This window comes from Heterocephalus glaber, unplaced genomic scaffold (genome assembly GCF_053883595.1).
Source record: "Heterocephalus glaber isolate CG9 unplaced genomic scaffold, H.glaber_assembly_v1.0 deba00001564, whole genome shotgun sequence".
NCBI lineage: Eukaryota > Metazoa > Chordata > Mammalia > Rodentia > Bathyergidae > Heterocephalus > Heterocephalus glaber.
Window position 1 is genome coordinate 889,955 of NW_028258351.1, and position 20,896 is coordinate 910,850.

The 20,896-nt window shown below is 38.1% G+C and overlaps 2 protein-coding genes across 8 annotated transcripts in view; one reads left to right on the forward strand and one right to left on the reverse strand.

Moving 5' to 3' along the window:
• The window catches only part of Ppm1e (protein phosphatase, Mg2+/Mn2+ dependent 1E), a 149,065-nt gene extending 128,860 nt beyond the window's left edge, over window positions 1-20,205 (forward strand). For both annotated transcript variants that reach the window (XM_004870349.4, XM_004870350.4), the window contains exons 3-7: window positions 2,557-2,756; window positions 5,920-6,108; window positions 9,136-9,279; window positions 9,517-9,610; window positions 15,138-20,205. In XM_004870349.4, coding sequence (XP_004870406.1) covers window positions 2,557-2,756; window positions 5,920-6,108; window positions 9,136-9,279; window positions 9,517-9,610; window positions 15,138-16,183 — 1,673 coding nt within the window. In that variant the 3' untranslated portion in view covers window positions 16,184-20,205. The remainder of the gene's footprint in view (window positions 1-2,556; window positions 2,757-5,919; window positions 6,109-9,135; window positions 9,280-9,516; window positions 9,611-15,137) is intronic.
• Window positions 17,122-20,896, reverse strand: part of Trim37 (tripartite motif containing 37) — a 141,859-nt gene continuing 138,084 nt past the window's right edge. For all 6 annotated transcript variants that reach the window (XR_015443147.1, XR_015443146.1, XR_015443144.1 and 3 more), the window contains one exon: window positions 17,122-18,026. Coding sequence is in view for 2 of the 6 variants with exons in the window: in XM_013067665.3 (XP_012923119.1) it covers window positions 18,023-18,026 (4 nt within the window). In the remaining 4 variants the exon portion in view is untranslated. The remainder of the gene's footprint in view (window positions 18,027-20,896) is intronic.

Below are 20,896 nucleotides of genomic sequence, written 5' to 3' on the forward strand. Positions count from 1 at the left end.
TTGAAAATAGCAAGTGGATAATCAGCAATAAAATGATTAAACATGAAGAAGATACTTGTGGTAGTGTTTCTGTAATCCTATTTACACAGTATGCTGAACCAAGGAGGATTGCAGGTTTGAGGCCATCCTGAACAATGCAGAGAGGCCCATCTCAAAAACAGGAAGAACTGGGTTGGGAGTGTGGCTCAGTGGTGGAGCAGTTGTCTAGCCTGTCACTCGTGGACCTGGGTTCCATACCTAGCTCCGCAAGGAGGGGAGAAGAGAGAACAAGAAAAGAAAAAACGATTTTACCTATTTGTGAAATATTCTAGAGACACAGAACGTAGCAAAAACCCATGCTACAAAATATGGCTGTTATAATAGAGGTAGTGAACAAAGTGGGAACACAAAGGAATGAGTGACAGAGAGGGCATGTGGACAAATCTTGTGGTTACTAAATATTAGAGCAAACTGCTATTGCTTCCCCTAGCCAACCTAATGGCTGTCAGCTTTGCCTAACAGACTGAGATGATGTAAACCTTCCCCGTGTGTGTTGCTCAATGTAGTAGCCACTGGCCACATGTGGTTATTGAGTGAGCACTTGAAATATAGGTAATGTGACCAAAAAGTTGAATTTGAAATTGTATTTAACTTAAATATCCTCAGGTAGTTAGTAGCTATCTTCTTGGACAGTCAAGGTCTCTATAATAAGGATAGTACATAAACCAAAGAATGATATAATGGTTTATATTATTATCTGGGAATTTGGAAACTATCCCAACAGTTAATATCGTTGTTTTTTTTAACCTATCTCATTCTTCCTTAAAGTTTCTGAATTCACTTGTTTTGTAATCCTCTGATATAAGCGAGTCAAATGCAGACACATCCAGCTGAAGGGCTGAATTTGGGCCTCTCCTGCTATGGACACCAGATTGGTAACAGTGATCCAAGTAGGTGACTGCTGGATGAAAGGAAGTCTCTAGGCTGGGGATGTGGCTCATTGGTATGCATGAGGCCCTGGGTTCCAACCTTAGCACTGACAAAACAAAGCTGTGATAGCTAGGGCTCAAAACAACCAAAATACTGCATTAGCCCATAGTCTCAGCTGGGCTGTTTTCTTCTTGAACATACCTGAGGCTGTATTTGCTCTTTAAGCTTCATTTCTCTTTCAAGTGTACCCTTGATTTCAGTTATATAAAATTATTAAGGGAGACGACAAAGCTACAAAACAAAATTTACTACCCTATACTATGTTAAGGAGGAAAGAAAGAAAAGAAAACTCAGGATCAGCTTTCTGAATATAGTCATTTAAAAGAGAATTCTGCATGAGGAAATAGGTAAATGTAGTCACAGATTAAGGCAAAGGCAGGAGAGGGATAAAAAATGAGAGTCCAAGTTCCCAGGCTGTTCAAGAACATATAGTCTCTCTTCTTTGGGGCTGTGTTCTTGATTGGAGGAGGCATCTGTAGCCATTGCCCATCTGGCACATATTTTCTCAGGCTGTCAAACTACATCTGATTTAGCAAAGTAAAACAATTTTTTGAGTTTTTTTTCTTTTCAACCTGAGATGTAGGAGGAGCTTCTAAAATACTGGCCTCAGTGAACCTTATCTTCCCAGGGTTCTTTCAATACTTCCAACTTGAGGACGGCTTGAGCGGAGGGTTACGTGATCTGAAATACGATCGCTCCCCTTCCATCCGGCGTTGCTGAAGAGGCTTATACATTGCTCTGTCTCCTGAGGGGTGCAGACCTGCCTCCGAAGCCAGCTAGTCTGTGCGACCTCTGAGGGGTCTAGTACTACGCTAGTACTACTGTGGCGAAGCATCCTGTTACTATTGCTCCTCTGCTTGCTATCTACCTTTTTCTATCCTGGGGTGCACACACAGGAAGAATTTACTTTTTTCTTAGAGAAATATAAAACTTTTAACTTACTTGTTAACCTAGTGGCTGTTACCTAAAGTCTTAATAAATATATCAAATAGAAAAATATGTAACTCAGTTCCAAATGATGATCATTTACAGGAGAGAGAAAAGTTGGGAAACTGTAAAATAAGGGGTTAGGAAGAAAGAAGAGGACACAAATAAATGATAATGAAAGTAAACTTATTCCTGTAGTTTGTAAGCAAGCTATCTGTTTTCATAGGCCTTTTCTCTTCCAATTGGCTGGATAACCAATGTTCATCTTTCAGTCATTCTTCTAAGCCTAGGAGGCTTCCTCTCTATGTAGTACCATAGCAGCCAACCAAAAAGGAATGGGTGCTCTGAACTAGAGCACAGGGGCCAGAGTGCTCCCCAGTCTGAAGACATCAAGCCGTGGACTAGGTCTGGACCCAGCCTGAGGTTTTCTACTCGTGACATAAGGGTATCTTAGTGGCAGCTGCTGGGTAATAATTTTCTACTAGAGAGGGTGTCATTTTCTCTCTTCAGAAGCAACATTTCATTTTTCTTGAGGAAAACGAATTTCTTCTATTAAGGAGGAACTTGACTAAGGTGACCTACTTCTGTCTTTACTAAGCAGGCGAGTGAAAAGCAGTTTTACAAGGCTCTTTATTGGGGGTTTCTGTGTTTCTTTCACAGAGATTGAGACAGTGAAATTGGCCCGTTCTGTCTTCAGCAAACTACACGAGATTTGCTGCAGCTGGGTGAAAGACTTCCCTCTCCGCAGGAGACCCCAGCTTTATTATGAGACATCAATCCATGCCATCAAAAACATGCGCAGGAAAATGGAGGACAAACATGTCTGCATTCCTGACTTTAATATGCTCTTCAACCTAGAGGTAAAGGGCACTTTTAGAGAGCCAGCGAGATTTCAAAACAAACAACTTCATTGTCCTGCTTGAAAAGGAGAGCTATATATTTCTAAATAGCATCTTGAGTAAGTTAAAGAAGGACTGATTGCAAAGTGGCACAGATTTGCTTGTATTAGATACAGAAAAGGAACTATTTTGTTATTTTGAATAAGTTCAAATAAAAAACTGGGACCATTGTTATTTTAATAGGTTCACAAGGTTCAAAATTGTGAAAATAAAAATCACTTATCACCCAGGTACTCAGTTCCCCTTCATGAAGGCAAGGAAGTTACCCGTGTCTTGTGTAAGCTTTTAGAGCTATTCTATAAACATATAAGTAAAAAAGAAAACTATCAGATTTCAAAAAAGCTATTTTGTAAGGGAAAATATTTCTATAGTATAATCAAATAGTGTTTACCGAGTTCCCACAATACAAAATATAAAATAAAAGAATACATTTAAGGCTGAGACAGCTTTTGATTTCATGTGATTTTCTCTTTAAAATCTTGGTGCCTGATATAGGAAAGTGGTTGGAATTACATTTCATGAATCCTTGTGACTGACAAATTGGATCCATATAAGCCTTGTCAGCTTAATAACCATTTTCTTGATATCTTCCTTTCCTTTTCTATTAAATGCATTATGTTCATGCAAACAGACGTAGGTTTGTTTCCTTCACCTGTCACTTGCCTCTTTTCTTCACTTAAGTCCATAACTTAAAAATTACAATGTAGTAATTTATGCAAATCACAATATTTCCTTCATTTAGCAGCTGAATTTAACTTTTAGCTGTCAAGGTCTAATCACTGATGACAGGTTGGTAATTGGTGCCTATAAAGATATTACCTGACATCTTTGTTTCTAGCACCATGCCTGTACAAATCTAACTCAAAGGCTATGTGATAAACAGTCCTTGTATTATTATACCTACTTGAAGATTATACTCAGATTTGAGGGCTTTACTGCTGGCTCATGACTTGGTTTGTATTTTGCCTTCAAATTTAAAAATTAGCCCAGAGGTCTAACTCATGAAGGAGTACCTTAGGGCAATAGAGCACCAAATATTTAGAGGTTTGTAAATTTTCACACCTTTTGATCTGATAATTTCATTCCAATTCTTTAGTATAAGGAAACAGAAGTGCAGAAAGTCTTCCATAAAGTCTTACACAATTTTGTTATAAAAAATTTGAAATAACCTAACTCATTAAAGAAAATGGTAACATCTTATGTTCATGGGATACATAAGCCTTTAAAAGTAATGTCTTTGAACAATACTTAGTGACACAGAGAAATACTAATGATACTATAAATGAAATAGATAAGTTTTATGTACACTATGATCCTAATTCTATTTTTTAAAATATAGATATATAGGGCTGAAGTGTAACTCAGTCGTAGAGCATTTGCCTAGCAGGCACAAGGCCCTGGGTTTATTCTCAAGCACTGGAAAAACAGAAACAAAACAGATACTGTAACTGATGGTTATCTATGGATGGTAGAAATATAGGTGATATTTATTTCCTTTATACTTCTTTTATTTTCATAAATTATCATACATTATTGTAATAGGGAAAACATCAATACATTTTTTTAAAGACAAGAAACCTTTTAAAAGAAATCTACCTGGCCCGCTTTTGTTTCTTCTAATACTAAACTTAGTTGTTTAAAAATGAATATTGCAGGGGCCAGGGATTTAGCTCAGTGGTTTCGCCGCCTGCCTCACAAGCGCAAGGTCCTGAGCTCGACCCCCAGTACAAAAAAAAAGACTAGTGCTTGAGTACAGATAGAAATTCTGTATGTCAGGATTACTTCTAGACAGTTCTATTTAGTAAGTTAGTCTTCAATAGTATTATAGGTGGTACTGGTTCAATTGCAAAATGAACAGTTATACTTTCTGTATTAGATGTAGATTTCATAATATTTGGGTCTTATTATAATTCAATAGACATTCATATTTGGTACTTTTGTTTAAAAGAACCTGTTTGGGGCCGGGGATGTAGCTCAGTCGCCCCGCGCCTGCCTGGCAAGCCCAAGGTCCTGAGTTCATTCTCTGGTACCGCAAAAAAAAAAAAAAAAAAAGGACCTGTTTTAGTATTCTTTCAGATCACCATGATATAGCAACTTGTCTATACCTAACATAGAGAAACCAGAGAAAATACGATCTTTCCAAGAATCAGTGACAGGGCCCGAACCCCTCTGTGGCTCCTGGAAGCCTAAGCAAAATGAACAGACTTGAAAATGAAAATTAAAAAAAAAAAATCTTTACTTACTGTTGCCTAAAGGGAGTGCAGGACTCTGTGAGACCTGAGTGAGTCATCGATCCCCTAAGTAAACCAGATCAGAGATTGAAACACTTGAACCAAAGATGAAGAAGTAAACTATGTATTTAGTGGCTGATGTATAAATTTATGATTAGGCTTTGTCAAGGCAAAGCAAAAGATTGGAAGACCTTCCCCTGGCAGGTGGCCTTTGTGAGAAAGTAAGAAACTAAATCTTTGTCAAGGGTTGAAGCAGAGTTGAGAGCCACAAAAGGGATTTGGACCTCTGATGTGGTTCAAGTTCAGTTAAGCAGTTTAGAGACTGTGCTATGTAGGGTGAGAAGTCAATGTGACCATGATTTATAAAGAAGGTACTATAGTTTAAAACTATGTAAGCTGAGGGACCATGAGATAAGTGTATATGTATGTTTTTTCATATTAAATGTTTTATTTTGTAAAAAAAAAACCCCACTATGTATGTGTTTTCATATCTATTTTAAACAACCTGAACATAACTGGCCTTGTGCTGGAAAGCCAATTACCACCTATTGTTCCTTGGCATTCTGAAAAAGTCCTCAATTCTACCTCATACCTTCTCTTTCTTCCCCTTCCCCCAAAACTTGTAACAGCAATTTTGAAGCAAATGGATGTGGGTGGTTTCCATGGCAGAAGACAACTTTCAGAGAGAGGGCACTTCAGCCTGAGCTAATTGGGCACGATGTGTTCCAGTGCTGTGTGTGTAAACACAGATGCCCCATATTGCAGGTATTTCAGCAGCTGATCACGCATGTTAGAAAGGGGAAACACAGACTCATTACCTGAGCAACAAATGCAGTAGAGGAGGAGGAAATCAGACTATACCAACCCCTTAACTGTTCTATTTGTATTGACAGGACCAAGAAGAACAAGCTTACTTTGCAGTGTTTGACGGCCACGGGGGAGTGGATGCTGCCATTTATGCTTCCATTCACTTACACGTTAACCTAGTACGGCAGGAGATGTTCCCCCATGATCCTGCTGAAGCTCTTTGCCGGGCCTTCCGGGTCACTGATGAGCGCTTTGTGCAGAAGGCAGCCAGGGAGGTAGGCCACCTTCTCTTCCATTCCGGCTGTGAAGGTAGCGGAGCTCACCTGGCTCTATGTGATTGAAGAGCTCTTTTGCTTTTTTCTTTCTGGGTAGGCATTATCCAAACTGTATTTTCTGGACCCACAGTGTTGGATTGTGTTGTAGTTCTATATCAAATTCCCTCTTTAGGAAGAGTTTTAGAGGGGTACAATGATTGTATAGGAACTCGGAAGCTATGATTTTCTGGATTCATTTCTATAATCATTGCTAGGTTTGGAAGGTGAGTTTTCTTTCTTTCATTCCCTGTTGCTTGTCAGGTTCACAGTAGGACCATGTCTCTAAGTACTCTTGCTGACAAGATCTGGGTATGATGAATATAAAACAAAAACAATGGTTTTAAAAAAGAAACAGAAACTGGGATAATTTCCATACATTTCGTTCTAAATGGGTAGGCAGTGTTTGCTGTGTCTCTTGAGGAAAAATTTCCTTGGAGAGGGTGAATCCTTAGATGATCCTTTTCTCTTAACAGGAAGAAAAGTCAAACTCATATGCTATATTGCTAAGGTTAATCAGACCTAAGTGTTTTTACTCTGAATGCAATTCATGGGCTCTATAATAAGATCTGAAAGTAAAAAAATTTTTAATTATCATTCTGGGCATCAGCACATAATTAACTACAGTACTCTATACTGGATTTTGAACTGAAGGCCAATAGAAACAATAACTTTTAATTTTTAAAATTACAGAATTAGATACACACAGAAAATAACACTTCTGCCACATGACTTAAATTTATCTCTTTTAAAATGGAGTTGGAGGACTGGGGATTTAGCTCAGTGGTTCCGGCGCCTGTCTTGCAAGCACAAGGTCCCCAGTTCGATCCCTGGTACCATAAATAAATAATTAATTTAAAAATGGAGTTGGACAGATCAGGGTAATCACTTAATCCATTTCTTTGATCTCACAGTTATACTAAAAGCAATAGTAGGGCTCAGAATTAATGAAACAGTTATCCAGAAATATTTAATGTTGAAAGAAATATTCTGTACGTATACTGCAACCCTGAGTTTGGTTTACTATGCAAATTCAGTAAGTCAACCACTACATATTCAAGCAGGCTGGAAAATAAAACACAACTTGTGACCTGAGACCTTCCCAGTCTCTTCAGTGTCTGTATTCTGCTTGGCCATCTTTCTTGAAGCTGCTGGCTCTCAAATTCCAACTTGAGGAAAAGACCTGGCCCCTGATAGGTGATCTGTAATCACCAATGTGAAACAAAGAGAATCAGTCTGTCTTTTTCATTCTCTAGTTTATTCCTATTCCTTTTATCTCCTCAAAATTGTGCTCCCCACCCCTACCCCATTAACCTCCTTTGCTTTTGTCAGGGTCCTAGTGTCTCTCAGTTCTGCCAACAGTTCCCTTGAATAATTTAAGTTTGTCTCAGCAGTCACTTTGCTCTGTCTTGTGCTGCCATGTGCTGCTAACTGCTGGGGGAAAGTAGCTATTCCTGTTGTGCAGCAGCCCTGCCTCCTGTTCTCTCCGGGGCATATGCACCACAGTGTCTTTATCGTGTGATCCAGAGGGCTGAGTTTTTGAACATTCTGTGTGGGAAGACATTTTATTGGTGGGTGAGGATTTATAACAAACTTTCCCTATATAGGAAAAACAAGAAGTTTTTCTTCTTATTGGATACAAGAGGCCCTTTACCACCCCTGACGCATTGGTTCTAATTTAGGCCAGGTCCTTAGTAACAGAAAGTCATGCTCATTTGGTGGTGACTCATGTCAAATGAAGATGTCATTTCAGTATAGTAGGATCAAAAGCTTCCAGTACAGTGGTAGCTTCTGCAGTGAAATTCCAGGCTGTTAGTTCTTTATGCAATGTTCCAAAAACAAAGATCTCTAAAAATATTGTAGGGAAGTTATTATTTTTAAAGGTATAAGCATCTTAGTACAGCAGGGAATGCCTATTATCTCTTGGCCTCTTATCTTGGGAGCATTTGTTGTATATCAGACAAGTGCTTTATGTATTATTTTGTATGTCTAGGACATCTCACTGAACATACAGCAGGTCAATAACGAAACAGACAAGAATGTGGAAATCTTTAAGGATTGATTTAGTGGTTTTAGCAATGAGCTGAAAGGCAAAAGAATTTTAGTTCTATTCTGTGTAATCAGTTACTTGCCCTTGGACAAGTCATATAACCTGCCAGTTTTTAAATTCTGTATTTAACATGGAATTAATAATCATCCCCATCTAGTATATAACAGATCAGATGGATTTATATACGTACAAGACTACATTGAGAAACATAAATTGCTAGTTTTGAAAGTGTATTAACATGAAGTATGATAAAAATGTGGTGAGTGAATATTTAATTTTTTTTTTTTTGGTATCAGAGATCGAACTCGTGACCTTGCACTTGCAAGGCAGGCGAGAATATTTAATTAAAAAAAAATCATTACAGTACGACACACTGCCATTAACTCCTCTCAAATGCCACTTCCCAGCCCCTGGCTTGGATCATACTTATCCCATCATTCTTCCCACTTCCTAAAGCAGTTCTGGAAGTCCTCTTTTGAGTCTTTAGTTGTGTTACTATAGCCACCTCAATGTCCTAAGACTTGATTTAAAATGTTTACTTTTCATGGTCATTTTGACTTTGGGAAAGAACCAAGTCACACAGTGCCAGAGCTGGTGAATAAGGTGGATGAGGGTACACAGTAATATTTTTATAAGCCTGCCTTTCTGTTGGGTGGCACTGGGGAGCAGCCTTCACCATAAAGACACTCACAAAAGAGGACTTGCAGAGCTGCTTCACAAAGTGAAAGAATGATGGGACAAGTGTGTCTGAAGCTTGGGGGAATATTTTGAGAGGGGGATTAGTGGCAATGTGTCTTTTACTGTAATAAACTTAAATATTCAAACATCTACCTTATAGTCTGCCTCCTAAATGAAAAGCTTCTATTTATAAATTGCTTCTCAATGAGATTTTGGTGTCCAGTTCTTTTCATTCACTCTAGTATTATTTAAACTATTTTCAGAGCTTAAGATGTGGGACCACAGGAGTGGTGACTTTTATCAGAGGCAACATGCTACACGTGGCCTGGGTGGGTGATTCCCAGGTTATGCTCGTGAGAAAAGGCCAAGCTGTTGAACTAATGAAACCACATAAACCAGACAGAGAGGTAAGTATGGTTTCTTCTATGAAAACACATCTCAGAAAGGCAGTTTTCTAGGGATTACTTAGGATTCACTCAATTATTGCCCTTAATCTCAGCAACTCTGCCCACCTTCCACAGGAAGAATACAGAGAACTTTTTCAGGAAGCTGATGAGTATTTTATCTGTTGTTGTTAATTGTTAAAGTAGATGAATAAATCTTGAATCCAGTTATTTGCTTCTTTTTATTGCGTCGCTGTTTAGGATGAAAAGCAGCGAATTGAGGCCCTTGGAGGTTGTGTAGTCTGGTTTGGTGCCTGGAGGGTCAATGGAAGTCTGTCAGTCTCCAGAGCTATAGGTAGGAAAAACAAATTAATTTTGTTTCTCCAAACTGTACTCTTCTAGCTCACTGTCTCACAGTAACTCAGAAACACAGGAGCCCGAGATGATGATTTATAGTATCAAAATGCTTATTATATGTTTCAAATAACAACTGGATAATGCCTCTTCTTAATTATTTAATGACATCTATTTATATGTTTAAATAAATTTAATAATTAAATATTTAAATTAAATAAAAGGGAGCTATAAGAAGAAATGCCAAATTTACTAGTTTATATGTATTTTTGTAAATAGACGCATTTGTTAATATACAAATCTCCTTAAACCATAACAATCCTCATTTCATTCCATTTTTGGCATATCTGGCTTAAATCAGTATTTTCCAGAGAACAAAAAGTTGTCCTTATAGTTTATCCATATTTACTTAATATCTTTACACTAATTAACTGAATTTCAAAATGTAAAAAAAGAATTCATAGATATTATTGTACTTTTTGATATGAAAACTATTTTTCAAAAGTGGACTACAATAATTTGTCAGATAACCCTGGGTTTCAAATAACCTGTTTCCCTAGGACTTTAATTTTTCAAAAGAAAGTGAAAGTCAGTGAAACTGTCTAAAACATAGAGATTAAGTAGCTGATTGGAAAAATGCAAGGGTATAAGTTCAAATAATTGAGCTATTTGTTTTTGTCTCACTTTGGGCCCTGGGTCTTTATTTTAGGCTTTCTAATTTGCCTTCACTTCCTGGTTTTTAAAAGAATAAATCATTGTTTGTCTTCATAGGTGATATGAACATGTACTGTAATTCATAATCTTTGCCTCCCTAAAGAAATGGAGTAATTTGGACCTAGGGTTAGCATGGCTAGAACTCACATCTAATTTCCAAATTTAGTTTATTATTACCAAATCATTCCAGAACAGTAAGAAAATCTGAAAAGAATGATTTACTTTCCCAAGTGATTTGAGTTCCTCCTACTCTTTGGGGAGGTGCTGGCAAGCTGTGAAGTGGCCCAAATACGAGCAGCAGAAGGCTTAAAGAGAAGTAGCTAAGAGATCCTACAAATACCTCCTAAAAAACTGAGAGCTTTACCTGACATTGTGGGAGTTATTAGAAACTCTGGAATAAGGCCAAAGAGGGGGAAATTTCTCATTTCCAAAATATATTCCTATATAGAATTATTTTTGACAACTCTTAACTGAAGACCTCTTTTTCTTGATCTCATCTGTCTTTGTCAGAAGATTGAGGGTTATCTTTAATGCTTGTTTTAGAACAAAAACTTACTACAGGGTAAGTCTTTTCTTGATTCTAAAAACAGAACACAAGGTGAAACTAAAGTGGAAGAATGTCCTTGAAAAAATCACAGTCTAAGAATAGAGTCATAGAGGAAGTGACTTTTGAGGAAAGGAAATCCCAGGTACATAAAGGAGTATAAATACCTGGGATTTTGAAAGGGTGTGGCATGGTCAGGAATAGTAACAAATAGAGGAGGCTAGACCGGAGGGTGAATGCTAAGAGACTGACAGTGTTTGTACTAGACTGTGCAGGGCTTCACATTCAGGCCACACATTCAGGTTTGCATTTGCAGATATTTGCAGATATAGCACAGAAGGTGGACTAGACAACAAAGTGCCTAGTTGGGAGCTGATTCAGGAGGCTGTGGATATATTTGTTACAGTGATGGGGACAGCTGAAAAGGGGTATGGAAGAGGATATAACTGATGAGACAGAATGGCGTGGGGAAGAAGAAAGCTAACTTCCAGGTTTCTGACTTTTGTCACTGGAAAGATAAAGCATGTGTAACAAAGCAGCAGTAGTTTGGGGGTGAGGAAGACAGGTAATGAGTTGTTGGGACATATTCTATGTTCTGGGTACCTATGGGATGACCTGGAAGAGAATATGTAGTTGGAAATACAGATCTGGAGCTTAGCAGAAAGTTCTAGGTTAGACACAGAGGTTTGAGAACTCATTCCATTTTGGCAATGATGCTAGCAAACTGTGAAGGAAAACTATAGGCATGGGTTACATTGCCCAGGGAATGCGTGTTTTGTAAGGATGACACGGACTCATTACTTAGGGGGAGAATAATACCGTGGACAGACTCTGGAGCTGCGGGCCTTGGGAAATTTACTTCACTTCTCAGTGTCTATTTGCTCATTTGTAAAGTAGGAAGAATAAGAGTATCCAGCTCATGGAATCTTTCTCTTAAATAGTGTTACCACATGCACCATACTTATATCCATGTCTGGCACATTTAGCACACAATGAATGTTAAGTGTTATTGAATCAGCAAAGAAAATCAAGAAGTGACCAGAGGTAGAGAAGTGGGATATTATGGATATTAGGGGAAAAGGCTTTGTAGGAGCAAATAGCCAACAGTGTTGAGTGCTAGAGGTCAAGTGAGAAGTAGGTTTAAAAGAGATAATGGAATTTAAAAATCAGGAAATAATTGATGATACCTGAAATACAGATTAGGAGGGGTTATAGAAAACAAGGTGAGGAAAAACAGGCAGGAACACAGGAACAAACCAGTTTTGTTTCTTGGGCAGTCTGTGAAAGGGAGAAAGGAAATAGTGTGATGGCTTGAGGGAAAAGCTGATTTGGGAAAAGGTTGCTTTTATTGCTTCTGTTTTTAGAATGAGGATATTTTAGACTTGAGTTGTGTTTAAAAAGAGAGTAAGCAGAGGAGAAACTGAAAATGAGAGAGTAGCCAGAGACCTAGAAAGACATGACCAACAGCACAGGTCAGCTTTGAAAAGGAAAAGGGATACCTCTGAGTTAGGAAAATGGCAGTGGCTTTGGTGAATCTCTACAAATTAACAAAAAAAAATTTTAAACTTGGAGGCAGTGTAGGAATTGAGGACATGCAGTAAATGATAAAGTTTTGAAAATGAAAAGCTTTTCAATTATTTTTCTCCATGAGCCCTTCAGATGCATGATCCAAAGTTGACAGAAGCATGTTTCCCAGCATATGGAGAGAGGAGGTTGAAGACAAAGGGATGTTGCCATTTCTACCATGAAATGGATATTCATGCCCTCCTACCAAATTTGGGGGCGAAATGTCATGAATTTGACACCAACAGTAGAGCAGGTGAAAAGCCAGAATTTTGGCAGCATTTTCTCTGTGCAAATCTTTGTATGTTCTGTTCCAAACCAACAGTTGCAGTAGTCTTTTAATTGTGGCACTAAAACAAGACTTGGGAACAGTATGACTCAGATGTTTATTTTTAGAGATGGAATTTAAAAAATAATGATAATTTAGTCAGGTAGAGTAGGGGAAATTAAGTGGATTGGTGGAGGGTACTGAATCCCATGATTGGAAGTTTTAATTAGCTCTAACAGGCTATTGGGAGGCATCATAGTAAAGAAATGAAGTTCGTGAAATCAAAACCATGGTTGAGGAAGATGGTTTTGACTATTGTAAGAAATAGTGCATGAATGGAAGACAAGTCTAGCTGAGTAAGAGGAGGGAGTTATACATTTGAGAATAGGAATGGAGCTGAGGACTTAAAGGTGGCCAAACAACTAGTATCTTATCTTACAGATATACTAAAGTCATTCTATTAAGTAACTGTCGTGTTTTGTTTTTGAGACAGGGTCTTGCTGTGTAGTTCAGGCTGGCCTTGAACTCACTATGTAGCCCAAGGTGGCCTCTAATTCACAGTGATCCTCCTGCCTCAGCCTCTTGAGTGCTGGGATTACAGCACTCCATGCCTGGCTAATGTTATGGGGGTTTTTTGGTCTGTTGTTCTGGTAGTCAGTCATACAATCTGCTGGATAGGTAGTGCATGTTGCCCACATTGGTTCTAGGAGAGTTATCCATAGGTCTCCTATTGAACCTTCCAGGCCTATCTGAGGATTAAACAGGGGTGTGAAATGTTGGAAAGAAAATTTTCTTGGGCAAGAGAGAACCTAGAACAGTTATCAGAAACAATGAATATATAGCCATGTCACTTAAATTAGTGTATCTTCATTTTATCTTCCCCTAGTCAAAAAGTTCGTTTAGGGCAATGGAAAGGACAGTAATTAATGACAGTTGTGTAGGTAACAAGCTAGGATTTACAGCCAGGCAGTCTGGCAGCAGTGCTGGTGTCCTTAACCATTACCAGGTAGGTTCTCTCCAGGTACCTAAAGGAAATCAATGAAAGTAAACAATGAATGTATCCTGTAGTATTCTGGATCTGAAAGTTCCAAAGGCACTGCAGGTGATCTATTATTTCAGTAGCTGGTGACAGAAACCTAGCTTAGTGTGGGCCCAGGGTCTCCAGTTTGATTATACACACCACTGCCTAACAGCAGCCCCTGTCTTTGCTTATGCTGTTCCTCCAAGTGAAGGACCTTCTCTGCCTGGTGGTAACTTATACTTCAAGACCCAGCTCAAATGTGATTCTGTGAGTAGATGAACTAAGCAAGAAAAGAGAGGCCTAGGAGGACCATGGGGGTTCTCACAGCTATTAGTAAATGAGAGGATGAATAATAAGGACAGAAGAGAGGGTTAATCAGAGACATATGAAGAAATCAAGAACATGGTAATAATTTCTAAAGAGAAGAGAAAAATGGTTTTTTTTGTTTTTTTTTTGGCACCAGGGATCAAACTTGGGACCTTGCACTTGCAAGACAGGCGCTGGAACCACTGAGCTAAATCCCCAGCCCGTCATATTTTTTTTTTAATCTCTAGACATTAAAGCAACATTAAGCAGAAGAAAGCCAAGGAGATTGGGGACCAAGAGATCTGCATTCTAGTTTCCTATACGAGGGCTTGGATAAGCCACATGAGTGTTCCTGGCTTGAGGGAGTTGCAATTGATATTTCAAATTTCTTGTAACACAAACCCTCCTTTGTGCTTGTAATATGAAGCTATTTATTGACTTTTAAGTAAGGACAGAACAAAAATTGTCTAATGAAGAAAATGAGAACTTTTGGTGTTTTTTTTTAAGTGGATTTGTACTCAAGTTGCAATTAAATAAAATCTAACCACTAGCAAGAGAACAAATCTACTAAATCAAAAAAGCTTTCCCATGTAGGATGAAATTTTTTAGTACAACAAATTTAGATCTACCTTACCTGTTGTCATACTCAGCAAAGCTTAAATGATAGCCAGAGGCACAAGCTTCACAGTATATGGCAAATACCTTAGTTCTTAGCTAATTATTTAACTGGAATTAAGACATAAGCAATACCTGCTTAACAGAACTTGGAAGTGCTGTATCTGAAATTATAAATTCTTTCAATTAAATTATGATCATGACATTGGCAGTAAACTTTTTTTTCTTTTATGCTACTGGAGATTGAACCCAGGGGCCTTTGCACTGAGCTATATCCCTAGCCTTTACCTTTAAAAAAAATTTTTTTTTAGACAGGATTTCACTAAATTGCTTAAATTCCCCAAGCTGGGCTTGAACTTGCAGTCCTCCTGCTTCAGCTTCCCAGAGTGTTGGGATTATAGGTTTGTGCCACTGTGCCTGGCTTGGCCATAAACATTCTAAGCATTCGAGTAAACCAAAGTCTGCCTTCTGATGTCTCTACTTTCTAATTCCCACAGGAGATGCTGAACATAAGCCATATATTTGTGGGGATGCGGACTCTGCCTCTACTGTCTTGGATGGGACTGAAGACTACCTCATTCTGGCCTGTGATGGCTTCTACGATACCGTGAACCCTGACGAGGCAGTGAAAGTTGTGTCTGACCACTTGAAAGAGAACAATGGAGACAGCAGCATGGTCGCCCACAAATTAGTAGCATCAGCTCGTGATGCTGGGTCAAGTGATAACATCACTGTTATTGTGGTATTCCTGAGGGACATGAACAAAGCTGTAAATGTTAGTGAGGAATCAGATTGGACAGAGAACTCTTTTCAAGGAGGGCAAGAAGATGGTGGGGATGATAAGGAGAATCATGGAGAGTGCAAACGCCCTTGGCCTCAGCATCAGTGCTCAGCACCAGCCGATCTAGGCTATGATGGGCGTGTGGATTCATTCACTGATAGAACCAGCCTCAGCCCAGGGTCCCAAATCAACGTGCTGGAAGACCCAGGCTACCTAGATCTCACACAATTAAAAGCAAGCAAAACTCACAGTGCCCAGTGTTTGCCACCAGTTGAAATGTTTGGTCCTGGTGCACCAAAGAAAGCGAATCTTATTAATGAGCTAATGATGGAGGAAAAATCAGTTCAATCATCATCATTGCCTGAATGGAGTGGTGCTAGAGAGTTTTCCGCTTCTTTTAATTTGGGTTCCACAGGGCAGCAGATATACAGAATGGAGAATTTGTCTCCTGTCTTTTCTGGGTTGGAAAATGAACAGTTTAAATCCCTGGGGAAAAGAGTTTCTAGATTGTATCATTCACGCCACTACTACTCCAAGAGGTGGCAAAAGTTTTACTCATTTCTCTCTGTTCGAGAGCCTTCCCACAAAATAGGCATTAGCCTGACCTCACTTATTCGAAGTGGGAAGAGAAATAGGATGTTAAGAAGTTCTGTGCCATGGAGGGAAAACAGCTGGAAAGGGTACAATGAAAACACAATGAGGAAGGCTAGAAAGAGTAATGATATTCCATGCCCAGATGTTTTCAGGAGCTTTAAAATATAATACTTTTTCATTAAAGTAGGCTAGCTAGCTCTCAATTAAAAACACCACTATCAGAGTAGAAACAAGGTAGACATTTCTAAAACATATGTGTTTCATTATGAATCCATGGATGGCTCAATTCTTAAATGTAAATAGATCTCTAGGAAACTCAAAATAGTGCTTAATCTAAAAAAAAAAAAAAAGTATTGGCGGTTTCACTAGCAAAATTATACAACTGGTCCCTGTGATGTGTCTCTACACCTGCCCCCCATCCCTACCCCGCCATCCCTTCACGTCACTAGTGGAAGCTTGAAGTTATTTCAGTCAGGACGTACAGTGTTGAAATCACAATTCAGTTGTGAATCTGGTCTGATATGCCTCATATCTATGGAAAAGTCAATGCAGAATTTAGTTGGGAAATGTCTCTCAAGATATTGGGGTCTATGAAGGATCCCTCTCCCCCTTTTTGGGCATGTAAAAGACTAAAAGCCATATGAGTTTTAACTGGTAACAGTAAAAGTAGAAAGCTAATGTAAAGGTGTCATATTCTCAGACTTATGAGGCAGGATATAGTCAAAATTTATTGATTTTTTTTTTTGTAACATAAAAGACTGAACATTTTTTGAATTAAAAATATTTCCTAGGGCTGTAGTTATTTGGGAGTTTCATACCTGTCATGGTGCTTTTGGTGGAATTTTTATTATTTGTCATTTTAGAAAATCACTGTTTTAATCTCTGATGCTAATGTGTTTTTCACTGTACCCTCATCTCAGGAATAAAACTGGTTTAATAGAGATGATGTCAGGTACAAATATACAAGAATCAAAATGCCATTTATAAAAGAAAGTTAAATAGCATTTGTATATTTTCTACCTTTTTTTTAAGTTCACAGACAGCATGGGCATATACAACTATAACATAAAAAGTGATTTTGGAAAATTAAAAATGCTAGTTTCAACTTCTCTAAAATTATTTTCCCCAAGGGAATGAAGTAATTGGTATGAAAAGAAGACTGAAAGTACTGCCTAAAAGTGAACCCAAAGGCCAAGTCCAAAGGAGAATGCAGATTACCAAGAGCCAGGTCTGTTCAGTTATAATTGGAAGACAAGCCAGAGTCCTGCTACAGGCAAATTCAGACTGTAGAAACAGGACATGTGCTTCTCATTTCAGTATTTAGTTATATTTCATAGTTTAAAATCATCTGTTTTTTGCTATTTCTGCCATTTCAAGCCAGAAGTGTATCTTCAAGTAAAGACAGCGAATAAACTTTCAGCGAAGCAGCCTCTGATTCTGAGAATCACGAATGTCTCCATGTCACCCTTCCCTAGCCAACTGTGGCCCAGCCATGCCAATGGACAGGAGTGGCCCTGCTGCTCTGATCGCTCACAGTCAGATGCACTCAGTGCTCTTGCTGAGCAGAACCACTGCCTAATCATGTTTTTACATGATAGTATAATTACCTTCTGTTCCAGGACAGAGGTGGGTTACAATTCACAAGTTTTTAAGATCTAGATGACTGCAGCATATTATAGGTGCCAGTAGAGCTATATCAAATAATTTTTAAACAAAGCTTCACTTTAGCAATGATCTGATTGGTAATCTACAGACTTTATTTTTTAAAATTTGGATGTAAGTAGAGATTTTTAGTGTTTTTTTTCTCTTGACTTTGAAGTCATTCATTCTTTCCTCAAGTCTTGTGACACATAGTTGAAAGAGTAAACATGGCTCCACCTATAGTATTAGACTTTTTTCATCATTCTGATTCTTTGCCCCATACGTGGGCCTTACTTGTATCTGTCATTTTCTGAAGCCTAGATCTTGTTGACAACCCTTCCGATGCAGTGTCAGTTTCAAATCAAGTTATCTAAGGAAACAAGAAAACAAAGGCAGCAGAATATTGGTACACATTATTGTCCAAAATGCTTAGCCAAGAAAAAAAATTTAAATTTTCTATAGTTGTATGTTGGTAATGCTTTTGATAATAAAGATGAAAGGAAAGAAGCTGCAAGTGATAAGCTTTTTCAGTTGGGGAAAAAATGGTTGGATGAAACTGGGACAAATACAGACCCATTTCTAATGGTACGGGTTTTGTAGGTCTGACTATATAGCAGTGTTAACTCCATGTCTCATACCATTAGCTCTCTCTAGAAAATAAAGTAGTTCTCTCAATATTGTAAAAAATAGCAACTATTCATTTGTTCACAACATGCATATTTATAGGGTAGTTAGGTACCATTTGTAAGGTAAGTCCTTTAAAATTCTATAATAAATATTAAAGTAGTGGTTATTGGTCTGATACATGCTGCTCTTGGTTCTATAAACTAGATAAAAAGCAGTGCTTTGTGAAATGCAGTGTTATATCTTAATGCCACTGGTTATAGAAAGTAGTTCCCTTCTGTTCAAATCCTGTGCCCTTATTTGCTGCTTGCTAATAATGTAAGCAATAAGTAACCCTCTAACTAATGGTATCTACACATTATTGTAACTTGTATTTAATGATGGTGTATCTGGTGATTGTAAAAATAGACAGACATAAAAGTATATATTATATATTAACCGTTAATGCTGAGGTATAGTCCGTGAATTATGTGTTTTGTAATTTTACTCATTGTGTAATTTAGTGGTGGTGAAAGTTCTACACTCAATCCTTGAAGAGTGGCAGTATCCCTTTTTCAATTTAACATGATCTGCATCAATTTGTTTGCCTGCTAACCAAGTTTCACTAGAATAGGATATAGTAAAATATAAACAAGAAAGTGTAGTATTGGTTAGGAAACAAACTTCAAGTCACCAATGAAGTTATTACAAACTCCTTGTACATTCACTGTGAGTTTCAAAGGGAGTCAGTCCCTAACTTAAAGGTTTCCTTTTTCACTTTCTAGATATGTACTTTTGAGGGATATCTGAGGTTAGGCAACATTACAGCACCAAATACTGGGGTTATTAATCCCGTTTAGGTCTGTACTACAGAGGTCAGGTAGAAACACATATGTATATAACTTTTCTTTACCTAGAAGTGCCATCCATTGACCTTGAAGAATACAATTAAAGTTCCTGTTGCATTTAACTGGGAGGACCCCTTGAAGGTAATATCTTTTCCAAGGACAATGTCAGCAACGTCAATGTCAACATTAAGTCAACTCTGACCATATTTATAGTGGTATAGTATCAACACTGCATTTTCAGGACAATCACACTCCATTGTTGGAACACTGTGCCAGTAAGAAGTGCAACATCAATGGCAGATGAAAATGATGCATGAGGTGTTCTGTGTTTACAGATAAAACTGCTGTGGCTCAAGTACGTCCTTCCCTATCAAAAGCTTGGTGAGCTGGTAAGAAAATGATCTAAATTTTTTAAACAATTTGTTCACTCAGCATTCTCACCTAAGCAAGGCCATAAAAGGGGATACTGTAAGTTTTGTTCACACCTTAATTTCAAATGATTTTTGAGTCACAAATTAGCAAAAGTGAATGTTTTTCACCTTTGAAAAACCATGTGCTGTTAAGAGATAAGTACCCACTCTTCTGTTCTGACCTGTGAAAAGATTAAATGTCTTTTTCAAAACAAAATTATATTGCCAGTATTATAACACAACTATCTTTCAAACAAAGGGCAAAATACTAAAGAATAATTGCTACTTCCTCCAGCAGCATTTTATCTATTTCAAAAACTATTGTACTAATTAGAAATTATCCAATAGTTACGAAACTCTAGACTGACACAGCAGTTGCTTATGAAAAGGAAATGCTTTGACTCTGATGTATTAGCTAATCTAGATACATCACTGTAACTTTCTAGGTGCTCTCTGGCGAGACAGGCTTTCTCTTGTTCATGACATTTCTCTGCAATGAATTCTCTGTGGAGTAAAGGGAGTGAAATGAACCATTTCTTACCAAGTAAATGTATCAATTTACAAACCCGCTCTACAGATCACCTTTGAGTTCAGTTGTAATCATATTTTATTTATTAAAAGCTGTTCAAGTAAGGAGTATGTTGAAATTTTGCCAACATCTTAATAAAACCCAGCAATTTAAAACCAATATTCATTTGTCTTTTTCTTTTTTTTTTTTTTTGGTACTGGAGATCGAACTTGGGACCTTGTGCTTGCAAAGCAGGCGGCAGAACCACTGAGCTAAATCCCCGGTCCATTTGTCTTTTTAAAAGAATGCTGTTATTTAGTGCTTAAAATTACGTAGATTCTCTCAGAAATGGAAAGGAAGAAAATCCTAGGATGGTAGTTTTTTTAGCCTTACCTAGGAACTTTTGTGTATGGGTAGGAGTGTGGGTACAGGGTTACTGGGAACTGAGCCCAGGGCCTTGTGCATACTAGGCAAATTCTCTACCACTGAGCTATCTCCTCAGCCCTCTTCTAAAATTTTCAGACAGGGGCTCACTCAATTGCCTAGGTGATCCCTGAAATTGAGATCCTTCTGCCTCAGCCTGCTGAGTGGCTGCAATTATAGGCACGCAGTACCACACCCGACAAATAGCAACATTTAAGAAAATGTGCTAAGTGCTATTATAACAATTATTTCCAGCAGAAAACTCAGAAAAAGACATGCTTCATCTTATACATGTTCTCCACACTGGCTTAACTGGGGAACAGGGACAAGAGAGGAGTTAGTACCTAAAACAGAAAACAGGACCTCCACCACATTTCCCAAGGACTTATTTCTTACAACTCTGTACCAACCACTCAAGTTTTCCCTTTTGGTCACCTTTCTCTGTTTA